General features: G+C 31.1%; 3 protein-coding genes across 14 annotated transcripts in view; 1 reads left to right on the forward strand and 2 right to left on the reverse strand.

Moving 5' to 3' along the window:
• Window positions 1-564: 564 nt before the first annotated feature.
• Eno (alpha-enolase) lies at window positions 565-4,288 on the reverse strand. Of its 2 annotated transcripts, none has more exons than XM_011055445.2 (7): window positions 4,133-4,288; window positions 3,201-3,312; window positions 2,956-3,129; window positions 2,705-2,862; window positions 2,039-2,339; window positions 1,665-1,951; window positions 565-1,562 (listed from the first exon to the last, which is right to left on the reverse strand). In XM_011055445.2, the coding sequence occupies exons 2-7, from the start codon at window positions 3,261-3,263 to the stop codon at window positions 1,241-1,243; spliced, it is 1,305 nt and encodes a 434-aa protein (XP_011053747.1). In that variant the 5' UTR covers window positions 3,264-3,312; window positions 4,133-4,288; the 3' UTR covers window positions 565-1,240. The 2 variants fall into 2 exon arrangements, with proteins under 2 accessions (XP_011053747.1, XP_011053746.1); XM_011055444.2 differs by lacking the exon at window positions 4,133-4,288 and adding an exon at window positions 3,963-4,104.
• Window positions 4,289-4,357: 69 nt separating this feature from the next.
• On the forward strand, window positions 4,358-8,359 carry LOC105145687 (uncharacterized). Its single transcript, XM_011055443.2, has 3 exons — window positions 4,358-5,026; window positions 6,244-6,875; window positions 7,358-8,359. The coding sequence occupies exons 1-3, from the start codon at window positions 4,762-4,764 to the stop codon at window positions 8,357-8,359; spliced, it is 1,899 nt and encodes a 632-aa protein (XP_011053745.2). The 5' UTR covers window positions 4,358-4,761.
• Window positions 8,360-9,254: 895 nt separating this feature from the next.
• Window positions 9,255-15,988, reverse strand: part of Liprin-gamma (liprin protein kazrin) — a 158,425-nt gene continuing 151,691 nt past the window's right edge. For 6 of the 11 annotated variants that reach the window (XM_087414186.1, XM_011055433.2, XM_011055432.2 and 3 more), the window contains 3 exons: window positions 15,301-15,327; window positions 12,973-12,993; window positions 9,255-12,173 (listed from right to left, as the gene is read on the reverse strand). In XM_087414186.1, the coding sequence (XP_087270312.1) occupies window positions 11,925-12,173; window positions 12,973-12,993; window positions 15,301-15,327 (297 nt within the window). In that variant the 3' untranslated portion in view covers window positions 9,255-11,924. Of the gene's footprint in view, window positions 12,174-12,402; window positions 12,994-15,300; window positions 15,328-15,988 lie in introns of those variants that run through there. The other 5 variants (XM_087414183.1, XM_087414190.1, XM_087414188.1 and 2 more) reach the window with 4 other exon arrangements.

A 15,988-nucleotide genomic window follows, 5' to 3' on the forward strand; every position in this document is an offset into this window, starting at 1 on the left:
AAATAAATGTATTTCTTTAGACAATAAAAAGCGACAGATAATATATAATATATACCGATTTATTGTTTTGCATTAGGCTATATTCGCCTATCTTTTTATATGTTAATTGATAATTTTTTTGATTGATTGTTTTTTGATAATTTTGCAAGAGATTAACAATTATAATATTGTTTTGTATTGACAGATATAATTGATAAATTTTTAATCATCTTTTTGATCACATTATCGCGTAAAAAATTTATAACCGTTTAATGATAATAGTATATGCCTTGTAAAAAATGATGAATTTTGTTATTATACATCTTCGTTCTCTTTTAATAAAATATTTTGTAAGCTATTATATATACATGCAAAACTTACTATATATTTTGTATTGTAATATATTATATTATATTTCTATACTCTTATTTATATACATATTGTACGTTTTACTATATTGTATTTTATAATTTTATATTGTATTTTATTATGACATTAAATTATATTTTGCATAAAATAATAAATTAAGAAGTATAAAATGCAAAGAATATCGAATATAATTGGGGATGATAGAAGGCCTTGTAATTTAATCTATTTTAGCCCGAATTAAATTTTATTTGAACTTCTTTTACGTTTATTTTTACAGATATGATTTTGGGAACAATGTTTATTATAATCTATCATTATTCGATTTTCGAATGTAATACTTTGAACACACATTGACACTGGAATAAAACTATTATCTTTTCGAATGTCTCACTTTTTGTGTATGTTACATATATAGAGATATCTATAATCGCTATATAACATTTTTTTTATATTCATTAATGTATTTTTTTAATATATTCGTGTTTCAATATATCCCTCTTCGATATATTACTTATAATTATATTTTTAATATACAGTTGACAGGATTATTAATTTTTTATAACATTTATATCTCGTAAAAATAAAAAATAAAAATTATTAATGACTTAATAAATTAATAAAACAAAAAAGGAAAACTATAACATTGTCAACTTTACATCTTTTTTCGTTCTCTATAGAAATTTCCTTTTTATGGATTCCTAACGTGACAACTGTATCATATTTAGCATAATCTCTATTATTGTGCATAATGTATATCATGAATTGTTTATCTGGATTAAGAAAGATATGTCTTCAAACTGCAGTGTGCCTAGAATGATCACAAAATGAATAACTGATTGACATTACGGACTGCTAAAATTGTACGATAATGAATCTATGATAGTTATCTCCTTTAAGCATGAGGGTTGCGGAATTTCTCTCCAGCGTATTTCGCGGCTGCTCCAAGCTCTTCCTCGATACGCAAAATCTGATTGTACTTGGCCAAACGTTCCGAACGGCAGGGTGCGCCCGTCTTAATTTGGCCAGTCGAAAGACCAACGACCAAGTCAGCAATAAATGTATCCTCCGTTTCTCCAGAACGATGAGAGACCATAGTACCCCAACCGTTACTCTTGGCAAGATTATGAGCGTTGATGGATTCAGTCACGCTACCGATTTGATTGACTTTTAACAATAAACAGTTGCAAGCTTTTTTCTCAATAGCTGTCTTAATTCTGTAAAGTAACATCATACAATAAAATTTAATTTAATTTTTTGTACAAGCAAGTTTAATTTTAAATGGTAATAGCAGATAAAGTTTTTATATTATATGTTACCTCTCGGGATTTGTAACGGTAAGATCGTCACCGACAATTTGAATGGGAGTAGCCGCGGTTATAGATGTCCAAGAATCCCAGCCATCCTGATCGAAGGGATCCTCAATCGATACGATCGGGAATTCTTTGACAAATTCCAAGTACAAATTCTTCAGTGCTTCTGGTTCCAGATATGTGCTTGGATTAGAGTTTTCATTCTTGAAATCCAAGTCATACTTCCCATTTTTGTGGAATTCGGAAGCGGCAACATCCATACCAATTTTGATCTTTCCTTCATAACCAGCGGTCTACATATTGAGAATAAAATTGTTGCAAGTTATCGAATTATTAGAAAATAACAAATGCATTTGAGTTATAAATCTCTTTTAGTTTACCTTAATAGCACTTATAATCAAATTAAGAGCTTCTTTGTTTTCCAAAATATTTGGTGCAAAACCACCCTCGTCACCGACCGCTGTGGCATCGAGACCGAACTTCTTCTTGATACCTGCCTTCAAGTGGTGGTAGACTTCACTGCCCATTTTCATCGCTTCTGTAAAGTTGGACGCGCCAGTAGGCAAGATCATAAACTCTTGCATAGCCAGCTTGTTTCCAGCATGAGAACCTCCGTTAATAACATTGAATGCTGGTACTGGCAAGATTATGTCATTATTATCAGCTAACTCAGCAATATGTCTGTAAGATAAATATGTATATTTATATATTTAGATGTTTTTTATCTTTACAAGAAAAATAAGTAGAAAAATAATTTTACTTTGAGAAAGAACAGTTTTATCTCGAAACATAAAAGTGCAGATTTTTTTTAAGTATATTAAACTTTTATAAAATATTACATAAAAATATTTATTATTAAAGATAATTACTTACAATTATTTTAAAATTATAGCGTTTCGAAAAAATGAAATCTTTTTAAAAGAAAATAAAAAAATAAAAATCTACCAAAAAAGTCCATTGTATACGATATTTTCATTTCTTTATAATTTATGTAAAATAATGTTCTCTTTATATAAGAATGATTGATTTATATGAGCTATATTTACTTATACAAAGGCAAGCCCTTTTTCTGAGCGCCAGCCTTGCAAACTGCTAAAGAGACACCCAAAATTGCATTCGCTCCAAGTTTGGACTTATTTGGTGTGCCATCCAGCTTCAGCATGAAATTATCGATATCCGCTTGCTGTGTAACTTCTAAGTTAGCCTTGAAAATAATATCACATTTGTCAAATGTTTTTATGTTTTCAATGTCAAATATTATATAAATATTTGATATTTGTATATCATATAGAAATACCTTCAATAATTCAGGAGCAATGATACAATTTACGTTTTCTATAGCTTTAAAAACCGACTTTCCATGATATTTTGATTTATCATTATCTCTCAATTCCAAAGCTTCATGGACACCAGTAGAGGCACCAGATGGTACTGCTGCTTGGAAAAGTCCAAGTTCGGTGACAAGATCGACCTAAAAAAGCAAATAATATTACTAAAAAAATATTCAATAAGATATTACATTTTTAAGATTCAATAAATTACCTCTATTGTGGGATTTCCACGGGAATCGTAGATTTGACGGGCTTTGATGCTTTTAATAGGCATTTTGACACAATTGCTTGTTGATGTAAAGAACCTTGTTGAGATTAAAGAACTACAATATAAAACAACACAAGAAAATTATAAAACGTGTCAGTTCTTTAAGAATAAAAATCGTTCGTAAAAATCTATTTCCACGTCTATTTCTCACATTAGAATCTTTGTGTTACAAAATTATCGTAATATTATACTATGCTGTTGTCTAAAGCTTTTCGTTAAAGATATAATCTTTTTAATTTACAATTATCTGATCATTTTTGAATAATTGGATCGTAACACGATCAATGTTTGATGTTACTAACAAATTGTAACAATTATGATAAAAAGATATAATAAATTCAAGCAAAATTAAATAAGCGATCACAATTTTTAAATAAAGAAAAACAACTATCAATTAAGAATATTGCAGCAAAGTGTAAGATACAGGAACTGACATTAAGTTATAATATAATTTAGAAAACAATTACATAAATTATGAATCTTGCGGAAATCTAAAAATTAATGTTGAATTATTGACAATATAAACGCTAAATATTGATAAATCACGGATATTTGTCAAGTTACATATCGACCTTGTCAAGGTCATTCTTTATCTGTTCAATATAAAAAAAAAACTGATGTACAACACAAGAAAGTCTGATTTATATTAAAAATAATTACACGTCAAAGAATCACGATATTAGTGAAATCACGATTGTTAACGACCTTATGCTAATGAAATTCCGATACGAGACGATGAAACCGGCATGTAACATTTCTTGAAAGTGTTCAGTCGTGCAAGGAAAGACAAATAAATTTCACAAAAACGTGACTTCAAGCTGCAAAATAAATTACAGTTTTTCTGACACGCTAGACGTTGCTCCGAATATGCTCACCTAACGTGACGTGTGACAGTTGCACGAAACGTTTGACGAGGAATGAGATTTGACCTAATCGACGACCTCAGTCGGCTCAGTTGTGATGCAAGCAGAGAGATATCGATTGCAAGATGTACGTGAGATGTTACGTTAATGCAAGCAAAAAGAAGGGAATTTATCTCTTTATAATGAACGCTGAAAAACATATTTAAAAGATAGTTTTCTCTCGATATTGCTCCTAGATCGTTAAAAAATGATTTTTACACTATCATACTGCAATTATACAAAAAGTTTTTAATTACTGAGCGTTTTATCATCGAATTTGATACAATATATGCTCGCAATCCAATCATTGGGCGTCTTTTGGATAATGTTCGAAACCAATCGGTTGAATCTACAGATACAAACCAATCACGTTCGACTACAGTGTTCAAAATAATAGAAACGAGTTTTTTCTTATTTTATTTCTTTTTGTCTTTAGATTTGTTCTTCGTTTACACTGTGTTGTTTGTTATGTTTAAAATAAAGTAAATGTGTATCTAAATTTTGGAAAAAAAAGATGCTCTCGAGATATTTCGTTTAGAATATGACAATTCCACTATATTTTGGTTGGCAACACTGCCAACCATCTTTGTCCAGCATTTCAAATGAAATTCAAACATACTATTTGTAGAGGTGAAACGTGTCGTAACCAAATTGTGATTCAAGGAATCATGATGAAGCCGAAAGTAGTACAATTAAAAAATAAGTACCTTGTACATTATAAGAAGCTGCCATCTAACTTTGGTGCTGTAGAAAAAATTAGATTGAGCCTTGGTCAAGAACAACATGACAGACGCAAGAAACGTCGAGCAGACGAATTCAAGAAAAATCGAATTATTGCCTCACCTTGTTCAGTGACATCGCAAAAAGGTGCGTCGAGATATTATTATGTAATTGCTTGCATTATATACCAACATCTGAGAAAAAATTATTCATTTGATTAAATTAACTTAACAGTATATTTATTTCTTACATTGAATATATGTTCATATTATATTATATTTGACTTAAATACATATATTTTTATCAAAAGAAATAAACGAATTACATTAATTCAAATTAAGTCAAATGAACAATTTTTCTTTCTTATGTAGTGTATATATTTCGAAAACTTGCCAACTTTGATGTATTTTTATAATTTTGGACGCACTAGTGTATATTAAAGTACAATGTTTTAATCTGTTATATAAAAATAAAAATGCAATATAAAATTATAAAATATCAAATTATAAAAAGTTTGCTTAACGACAAAATCAAATTCGTTATTAATTTCATGTATTTCGATATTTCGAAAATTTATTTACCTACAATATTAAGACTCGCTTTGACCGAAAATGATATACTTCTTTTATTTGTATTTATTACTTTTTAGTCTGTTTGACTTAGTATTGTATACATTATTTGTGTTACATTAATTATATCAGAGAAAAAATATTTTATATATAATTATATAAAATTACATAAAAAAATATATAATTTTATATATATAATTATATATAAATGAACATATTATATATATAATTTTCTATAATTATATATAAAATATTTTTTCTCGGGTATACTTTACATTAATTATATATATTTAACATAATCCTATAAATTGATATTCTTATTTATTATTTCTTGAAAAATAAAAAACTGTCGGTATAATCCTATTAAAATAATTTAAATGAACTTTGTGTATCAATAAAATGTTTATGATAAACTGTTTTACTTTTTAACAGCATGAAGGAAATTTTATTTAAAATTTTTAAAAAGTAAGTCTAAAGAAGAATTACGGTTCTTAATTGTAAATAAAAACATCGGGATATAAAAATAATGAATCAAAATATAATAAAAACACGGAGTTATTTTAAACTTTCGACATACATATAATTATAATCTATAGATTCATTATAATGTCACGACATAATTTTAATTTATTAATAAGAGCCGTAATTCTTTTTTAAACAATTAGTTTTTAAGAGTTTTACACTGGACAAAATTTTTTTTATCTATTAAAAAAGTAAAATGGCTTGCCACATATATTTGTAAAAATTATTTTATTAAATAAAAAATTTCGTTATTTGAAATATTTGATGTGTCAGATGAATTTAGAACAAAGTTAATAAACTGGAAAGAGAAGCGAATAAGAGAAAAGAAAGCAAAGGAATCAAATAAAAAGCCTCCATTTGTAGTTGGTATCGTTCATCATCATATTTATTCTCCGATATCAACAAACTCAATAACATCTGAAAGAAAGAAGAAATCAGTTACTCAAGAGCACAAAAACTCCAATGTTATAAAGAAAATTACAAAAGCTACGGAAAAGCGGCTACAAGCTAAGATGGCAAAAGCTGAAATAAAACAAAAACCTAGAACTCCGACCAGGATAAATCCTTCTACAAAGTCGAATAACGAAATTGAAGTCAACAAATCCTTTGCTCCTTCTAATTATAAATTTAATCCGCCCGAATTATCAATATTCAGAACATCTTTATGTGAAAAAACATGTACAGAAAGTAACTCCTTAAAAAAAAATAATGTGTTTGCATTTGATACTTCAATGGAAGTCGCTCACCAGAAATCAGCTTCTCATAATTTTGATTTTGTAGAATCGATCACGTTAAAGTTATCACCAATTGAACCGGCAACTTCAGATTTTTCGCAAAAAATGCGAACAAATTCGAGATTGAATAACAATGATGAAATTCCACCTTTAGGATTTTCTGCACATATGGTAAAAATTAGAATTATTTTGTTATTTCTTTCGTTATAATGTTTTTTATATTATCATTCAATGGCGTAACATCCCAAAGTCGAAATAGGGCTCATTGCACCTTTTGTACGTATGTTCGTGGTACGCACGCAAATCGTACGTAGACGTATGGGAATTACAATTTAATATCGATTTCGATATTAAGGTTTTCGCAAGGGTTTTCTTGTAATAGATATTCTTGGTGATTTGCCAGACCACCAAAGAGGAGCAACGAGTGTTCGAAAATTTTTTGATTTGTCGGGAATCAAACTAGATGATCGACTCGCGCTTTGTCTACTATATCACACTGCTATGCTCTTATATTATCAGTATTATTTAAATATTTTGGAAGATAGATTTTTCGAGCTATTTTCTTTTTTAGTTAATATAAATTTTGTTATTGTTATACATTTATAAATAATATCAAATGAAATAAACGAGGAAATTTTGAGTTTTATTATCAGCTTTCAGATTCGTCAGGACTATTTAATACAAAACTTACAATAAGAGACGATGCAACAAACAATTCTGATGTGCCAGTAAAAGAAACAAAATATAGCGTTACATATTTTAAACGTCTATTGTATAAAGAAGAAAATAGGCTTCGAAAACTTTGCAAGAAATGGATCGAAATTCAATCGCAAATAGTTGATGTAGAGGATATTTATTACCGAATTAATCAAGCAGTAGGACAAACAACTATATTAATTAAACAGAAGTTTAAACAATTTTATAATTTAATACTAGATTGCGAGAAAAAAGATTGTGAAGTATTGGTAACTTGTATGGACTTACATGGATTTTGGGACACGATGTACCTACAAGTAAAGGATTGCGATTCGCGATTTGCAAAATTGGAGGAACTTCATGCTAAATGTTGGCAAGAGGATCAGTCAGTTTTTATAAAATCTACTGGAATCAAGAAAAAGACAGTTGATAAAAAGAAAGCTGCACCAGTAAATCAAAACTTGCTGAAAAAGATAACAGAAATTCAAGATAATGAGAAAAAATCACAAGAAATAATAAATAGTAATAATAAATGTATTACGCCTTACATTAGTAATAAAAGAGTTGTAAATGTTTTTGGAAGAAAATCTAGTGTATCGCGGAATAAAATATATTCTAAAGTATTTACAAATTATATACATACATCGACACCATTTCCTGTCGATACGAAATTAAACGTTTCAAATCGGCTGAATACCCCACTTATAGCAATGAAAGTAAGTCAATCTGTTAAAAAAATTTTTTCAAATAAGATTTTAGAGACAAAATCACTTGAAAGAAGTTCAAGATGTCCGAGTGTAAATAAAATTGTAAAAAGTTCTTGTGGAATTTCGAAAAATAATTTATCTACACCTCGCAGTACACCGCTATTTCATGTCGTCAGAAATATCAATTTTAATATAACACCAAGTACAGATCGAGTAACAAAAGAGCACAATTCCAATATAAAAAGATCTTGAGATAAAGTTATTATTTCGGATAATACTTCTAAAATTAGAAAAATGGAAACTGTAAGTTTTATAATTTAATTTTTATGTTACGTTTGCTCTCTCTCTCTCTCTCTCTCTCTCTCTCTCTCTCTCTCTCTATCTCTTTTTTTCTTTTTTGCCATTCAATAAATGTTCAAAATTTATTTATTTTGTTTAGTCATTTTCAATTAAAAAAACACCAATTAATTCTTAAAATATCGACAAAAAATAATAAATGTTGATAAAAGAACGAAAAAAAATATAATTCTACTTGATGGTGAACATCTAAATTATTATTATAATATTTTATATCGCATAGGAAAATATTGTACATCACATTTCGGAATATGAGAACGACATATTTAAATTAATGTTTTAACCTTATAACTCATTTGTATATTTTGACATTGAAAAAATTGTAAAATTTTATTTAAAAAACGTAGACATACTTATATTTATAACCCTCAACTACAGCTATGAAAATTACACCTAAGTTCTAAAGAATCTAAAACATTCTGTTTATACAGAATGAAAATGACGCGATTAATAGAAGAAGGTTCAACGTCTTTTTATATACCTATTATATAGAACATTATAGTAACAATCATACACCGATTGAACCGTCTAAAATTTTTATTACGGATTTAAATGATCTGTTGCTGTACTCGAGGGTTGAGAGAGTTATAGTTATATATTTCGAATTGTAATTATTTATATATTTATTATGTTCATATATTACATTATAAATATATTAGGATACTGTCAAAGAATATGTTTCATTTGCATCGCAATGTTATATAATGGATTTTGTATAAATAAAAAAATAATAATGTATATTAGATATACTGAATATGATTATTTCGCGGAAGGATCTATCGCGTAGAAGTAAAGGCAATCATTTATTTAATTTCTTTTCCGTGTTTAGATACAGTACACACAAATATATACAGACGTTACTGAGCACATTTACAACGGTTTGTATCGAAATATGTGTGATCGCGCATGCTGCGACCAATATACAATAAGCGAACACATCGATCTGCCGCGTTCAAGCGAGGTATTGGTCGCGTTGCACAATAATATTGTATACAAATAAATTAAAGACCTAAATTAATTTATATAAATAAATTACTTAGGTACACGAATGTCACGATAGTTAACGTATTAATTCGCCGTTTTCGCGTCGCAAAACGACGGTAATACTAGTCCGGCAATAAAATATATTATATCGTGGTCCTGATCGTTTTCCGATGGACGTAGAATTAAATAGTTCGACGATTGAACACGCGGCTGTCGTATAAATATCAAGAAATAATTACAATCTACGAATAAATATCACGTTAAATATGTGCATTTTATCTGCAAAATATCGTCTTTCTTTTTCTTTGCGACCGCGCGAGTGTAACATACGAACACTGGGGAGAATGTACGTATTGATATATAATGATGTAGGGCCGAACGTTATACATTTCGGCAATGTGCCAAATTACGATGAATACTCAATCTTTCTGGCACTTAGTTTAAATTATGTGGCTCGCCTTGTTTGTTTATGTTTTCTTTCTGTGCGCGTCGCGATGGTCGCATAATTAATTAATTATACCATAGTATACGCAATAAAAAAAAAATTATAATCGTAATCGTCTTAGGAGCAATTCTTTTTAAACTTTTTATACATAGACTGCAGCTTGAAGGTAGGTACTTGGAAAATTCTCTCGCGTGTGTCAATGCAATGGAGAAGGGTTTTATCGCAGCAACAATTGAATTTCCCGATTTCTTCCTTTTGGTTCGAGAATAACGAAGAACGGAATGTATTCAATTTCATCGTGCTGCGGAATATGATGGAATATATAATGGAAGACTAGGCGTCTTCGTGAGGCGATTCTGTTCAATATTCATTATAGCTTCACGGTATCTAATACACTTAGCTGGAGTGAACGTGTTGCCTCAAGCTTATCTGATAATGTTTTCACCGTTAAGTGGTTGTAGGAAACTCACACACATACGTATACATCGATAGAAAATAACGTAAAAGTACAGATAAACGTACGTATTATATGCATACGTACACCATAAGGATACCAAAATTACCACGTTGTTGCGATTATCTTTTAGCAAGCGTCATTAAAGCTTCATTCATTCGTTCACCAGGAATTCATAAGCTAAAATATTCTTCAACGATATTCACGATACAATTCTTCCGTGTTAGCTTACATACAGGAATGATTTTACAATTTAAATTATAATTATATCTCGATAGAGGGATGTCGTTCGCAATGATAATAATAAAAAATTATACCGTTTGTGTGAGATATTGTCACCGTAGTATACACATCGATTGAACTAAAAATTTTCATTATTATTTCGCTTATTTATAATCTTATCTGTGATTATAATTATACTCTTTTATACCTTATTTATTTCTATTGGATATACGTATATCGGTTGATAGCTCGATGTGTTCATAAAACTTGGTCAGACTCTTTTATGCTTCTTAACATCACGATATGCTGCCTAATATTTGTACGACGTATAATTACCTTGTAATGAAGAATAACTCTGAAATAACTGACATCAATATTTACTCATTCATTAGAACTTTAGATATAATTGTATCGTAACATGCCTGAAACTGTTCATATTTTCGTAATCCATTGTCCAGCCAACGTATTGTCTATTATCGTTATTATGTAACATGTATATTCATGTTTACAGTAATGATAATGATTATCCAAGGATTATCGGGATCGCATCAATCCTCTTATCATTATATCAAATTAATAAATTCATAAATATATAACAAATTTATAAATTCGATCAGGTCACCTTTCGATAACATTCTTATATGTCAAAACATAAAGTATGTCAGAAGCTCGGGATCTTAGATTTAGCAATATATTCTTAGTTGTTGATAATAATCTCTTTAAATCATGTAGGTACTGTTTCTGATATAGCGAGCCACATTTGAAATATGAAAAATCACACTGATCAACATCTGGCTCCGATAAGCGCGTGACATGATATTCTTGTGATTTTTTTTTACCATAAATATATTTACTGAATTATCGTTCGCGTGTAACGAAGAAGATAAAATATAAAATAAATTTAAAAAAGAGATACATATTTTAGTTTTGAGAATACAACATTGGCACCGTCGTGCACATGGTGGTGTTAATCTTGAACGAACATCAGCTCAAAAAATCTTCAATGTTGCGACAGAAAGCTAAGCTAAGTAAGTTCTATGATTAGTCTTTGAGACTCCCACCGGAACGTCTCCTTTAGTGGAGCACGATGACCATGCCTCTTCAGCCAGACTACCGTATCTCTGTACACCTGGGAAAGGTGGTCCGGAACTCTGCGGTGAGTAGTAACCGCCCTGCAGCTGCTGATAGTAATTGCCACCGGACTGCTGCTGATACGGCTGGTACTGATCCCCGCCCGCCAGGACGTTGCTGTAGCCCGAGTACGAGCCGTACTGAGACGACGAGTACGAGGAAGAGGAGTAACCGCGTTCGCTCAGACTGCGGTAAGGCCCCGAGTGATGGGGCCTACCCTCCTGTCAGACTGGAGTGCTGACCGCGGCTGAGCTTATGTACTCGATGTCACCGATGCTTTTCACTCGTCGATGCCGCTTACCGCTACCAGTTGACATCGGCCGCGGCGGAAGCTGCGGCGGTGGTGGCGAGTTGCTGCGAACGCTGCTGCTCATGTACTGGCATTGGCTAATGAGGCTCCCGGTGTCTGAAGACGATGACGGTGATGCCTTCTCGCTTCTAGGCCGGAGACCGAACGCTCTACTCAGGGATCCCTGCGAAAAGATGGGTCTCGATTAGAGGGATTATGACTTATAAAATCTGATTAAGCGATGAATCTCCACTTTCCAGAGAGGTCAAAGCTACGAGCAAATGAGCGACTGGGAGATGCCCAAGTACTAACAGAATCAGTTTAGATAATATGAAAGAGCGAATAAAGAAAATTTCTAAAAGAAGTCCGAAAAATTGGATCTTTTGTAAACGTTTTTTACTAAGTTACTTAAATTTTTGCGTTGCTGAAGAAGTTACTAAGTTGAATAAAAAGAAACCGCGGAATATGGAAGAAATTTAGATAGCAGCTTAAGCTGTGAAGAAGTTAGATTTTTTTTTATATTCGAAAAAATAATACTAACATTTCGATTTGAGTAAACTATTGTTTAATTGATTTAATGTGACAAAACGTTTATTACGTTTGTAATGTAAAAACTTTTACGCAAAAGCGAAATATCGCTATCTAAATTTCGCTACGACAAACCCGCTGTATCTTTTAGAGTGAAAGGATAAACGAACATGAGACAAAGATTTAGGATTCGCTGGGTAGCAGAGTGATTCTTGCAGAATGATTAAAAGCAGTAGATATAGATAGGAGGAGATGCACGTGCTACGACAAAGAGGAGAGCCCACTGTTTTTGTTTCGTCATTTTGCAGAAGGTTGCGTTGATGGGTCCATCCTGATCGTCGATCTTAATAATTCAAGTGATACGGTTAGCAGGATTAGTGGGAACATGTATGTGAGGGATACTATACGGATATATAATGTACGTATTTGAATGTACATATATTAATGACGCATACCTGTGAGCTCCTCCATGACAACTAGCAAAAGGACGAAATAAGGTCGATTAAGAATCCACACGCTGAATTTTCACATTGATATCGTCAATTTATATTTACACAATTGATTATGACGGGCGGCCGCGGATCGCCACGGCGCCCAAATGCAGTCATAAATAATGACCTGCTATAAATACGAACGATTGCTACGTAATTCGAGCTGCATAATGCATAATTTTAATCGCTACTCGCTATAAAGGTGTACCTGAAGACACGGGACACTCTGCTTACATACATGAGGAGGACACGTGTTCGGCTAATGTATATGCTCGTTATATACAGTGTTTACAGTGTGGTATAACGCGTACGTTGGTGAACATTTAGCGCTGAGAATAGGGTATAATCGTGGAATGTACAATTTCAGCGATTGCATTGAGTAATTAATAATCTCTTGAATATTTTATATATCTTCATTTTATTCATTCAATTTATCAGAATATAAGGGTGCGTTTAGACTATCGAGCTGAAACTCGAGCCACGAACATTTCGGCTAATTTTCATTGTTTTTTATCGAGCCGCGTAACAAATGTTTACCGAAATACTCGAGTTTCGGCTTGATAATTTGAACACCCTAAGAAAAAAATAATTGCGACGTAATTCCTGCAACAGGGATAGATAAATTGCGATTTAATTATTAAAATAATTGAAATAATCTGTTAAATTTTTCATTAAAAACTTTATAAAAAGTATAAAATATTCTTGCATAAAGAAATAAAATATTTCCATAAAGTTTTCCGCTTCTCGATATATAACAAACTTGGATTTTAAATATTCATTATTTTTTATTTAAAAACGGTGATAAAACCTAGTTTTTCACGCAAGTATATATCCTTTTCTCAGCGCGGCAGATTGTCTGGCAATCTGATTGGACTATAAAAGACGGAAACAAGGTGTACAAATAGATGATTAAATATAAGAAAGAGGTGTTTCCGCGATCTGTTCCATTTTCTATAATTATAATATAATACGACTGCAAGGCTTAGGCTCGTATTCCATCAGTCTTTTTCTCTTTTACCTTGCAAACGATTATTTGACGCTGATTCAATGAATCGATATTCGCGCGTTCAGGTATCTCGCGCTCGACAGACCGGACACAACGATAATTACTCAATTATTCCAAAGTCTATTGTACAATCAATCCTTTTGTTCGATTACTTCTTTGCTCACATTTTCAGGTCTGTGCGATCGAGATCGAGATCCAGAGAAATCGTATGGATCTCAACAAAGCGATGTCTCGAACAGAGTTGATCAATTAATCGCGTTAAGCGGAAATTTATTGTTTATCTGCCGCTTCGCCGAGATCGAGAATTTTCCCGAGCGAGGAAACGTTTACACGAGAAAAATGCTTCGTCGTTCCACAATGCCGGTACATTTGCCGATATATACTGATGGTTTCCTATTTTACTTTCCTAGGAGAGAATGTGGACACGAGTTTACAATCGATCGAAACATTAATTGGATTGTTGATCGTAATTACATACACGTGTACAAAATTAACCCTCAATTGCAGCCACAGGTCATTTGGGGATTCGAAACTATGAGATTACAAATTATAGAAAAAAAAACTCTTTCTTTATTAATCGTCATAAGGCGAAGTTCAGTACTTGCATTCTATACTTCAAACAAAATGCTTTCCCCAACAGCACAAAACTTGCAGCAATGTTGCAATAACTTAAGTGTAGTTATATAGGTTTTTTCATAGTGTAGTTTTCATATAGTTGAGGGTTAATAATAAATCATTTAAGAGACCCGGTTGTACCAACGTTTGACTTTAAGCAAACTTAAAACTCTTTCTCTGTCTCGTTTTAAAGCGAAAGAGAGACAGAGACAGAGAGAGTTTTAAGCTTTGCTTAAAGTCAAAGTAATGCAACTGAGCGTTGATGCAAACTAAGAGTTTGAGATCATAATGCATTATACTCAATTTTTCTGAGAAATTATCAAAATTTATTGGTGCAGTGCTAAAAATTAGTCTCGATCAATTGCTTACTCATGTGCATTTGTGTAAAAACGATTTTACAAAATCTCTTGCAATTCGAGAAAAAAATTAGTTAAATTAATATTAAAAGATTATCTAGGCGTTGATGATTCTATTGTAATTAATCTTCATAGATTGCCGATTATTGGAGACTTTGCAAAAACGTACTACAATTAATCGATCCGCAACGATGATGTAGCAAATCGATAGGCTTTAATAAATATATGTAATAAATATATGTTCTATGATATAGAACAGTATACAAAGAACTTTAAATAAAGAAATAATGGATATATATGTAATAAATACCGAACCTTTTTCAAGTAAAGAAGACTGCAGGTCTGCGACGATCCACAGGATGCAGGGACAATGATTAACATTAGGTTGAGCTCATAGCTCACAGCGTAAAAATTCTGTTATTGATTCTCGTCGCGTGAAACTTCAAGACTGATGAAATTTTTTTAAGTAGCCGACTAAAATTTATTTTCATTTAGCAAACTGTATAATTATAAACTCTTTTCATACAACAAACTTATATTACTAACTTTAATAAATAATGCACATTGTAGCTCATTCTATTTCGTTGTTCGTATTATTTTATAAAATGCATAGAAAAATATAATATTGGAATTCTATATAATTGATAAAAAATATATTTTTCATTTGACACATTAAAAAAATAATCTGTTGTACATTAATAATTTTAGTTACTATGTGTGAATTTGTAAGAAACATATATATTCTGTTTAAAAAATAAAGAGTTAAGAAATTCTAAAGCAATTTTAAAATCATTATTACTCACAATTTAAAACGGTTATTTGTTTCTTCTTCGACGAGAATTAATAATATCAGGGGGAAATATTTCGCTGTAGAATATTATGCGAGCTTTCTTAACTAAGCGATGCCATGCAGTCGTGCCAATAATTAATAAAAATAAAGAACTAATAGTCGCACAGATGAGATGCATGAAAGTGCGCGTGGAAACGGGAGTAAATGACTGCA

The sequence above is a fragment of the Acromyrmex echinatior genome, chromosome 15 (genome assembly GCF_024713525.1).
Source record: "Acromyrmex echinatior isolate Ae372 chromosome 15, ASM2471352v2, whole genome shotgun sequence".
NCBI lineage: Eukaryota > Metazoa > Arthropoda > Insecta > Hymenoptera > Formicidae > Acromyrmex > Acromyrmex echinatior.

Bases quoted from the DNA above. Each gene is read 5' to 3' on its own strand.
- Eno (XM_011055444.2), bottom strand. From the start codon at position 4,012: ATGTTACATGCCGGTTTCATCGTCTCGTATCGGAATTTCATTAGCATA. The intron at 2,340-2,704 runs GTAAATATAGCT...TTTATCTTACAG, and splicing joins AAGGGCTTGCCTTTGTATAA to ACATATTGCTGAGTTAGCTG. The intron at 1,952-2,038 runs GTAAACTAAAAG...CTCAATATGTAG, and splicing joins TGATTATAAGTGCTATTAAG to ACCGCTGGTTATGAAGGAAA.
- LOC105145687 (XM_011055443.2), top strand. From the start codon at position 4,762: ATGAAATTCAAACATACTATTTGTAGAGGTGAAACGTGTCGTAACCAA. The intron at 5,027-6,243 runs GTGCGTCGAGAT...TTGATGTGTCAG, and splicing joins TTCAGTGACATCGCAAAAAG to ATGAATTTAGAACAAAGTTA. The intron at 6,876-7,357 runs GTAAAAATTAGA...TTTTATTATCAG, and splicing joins TAGGATTTTCTGCACATATG to CTTTCAGATTCGTCAGGACT.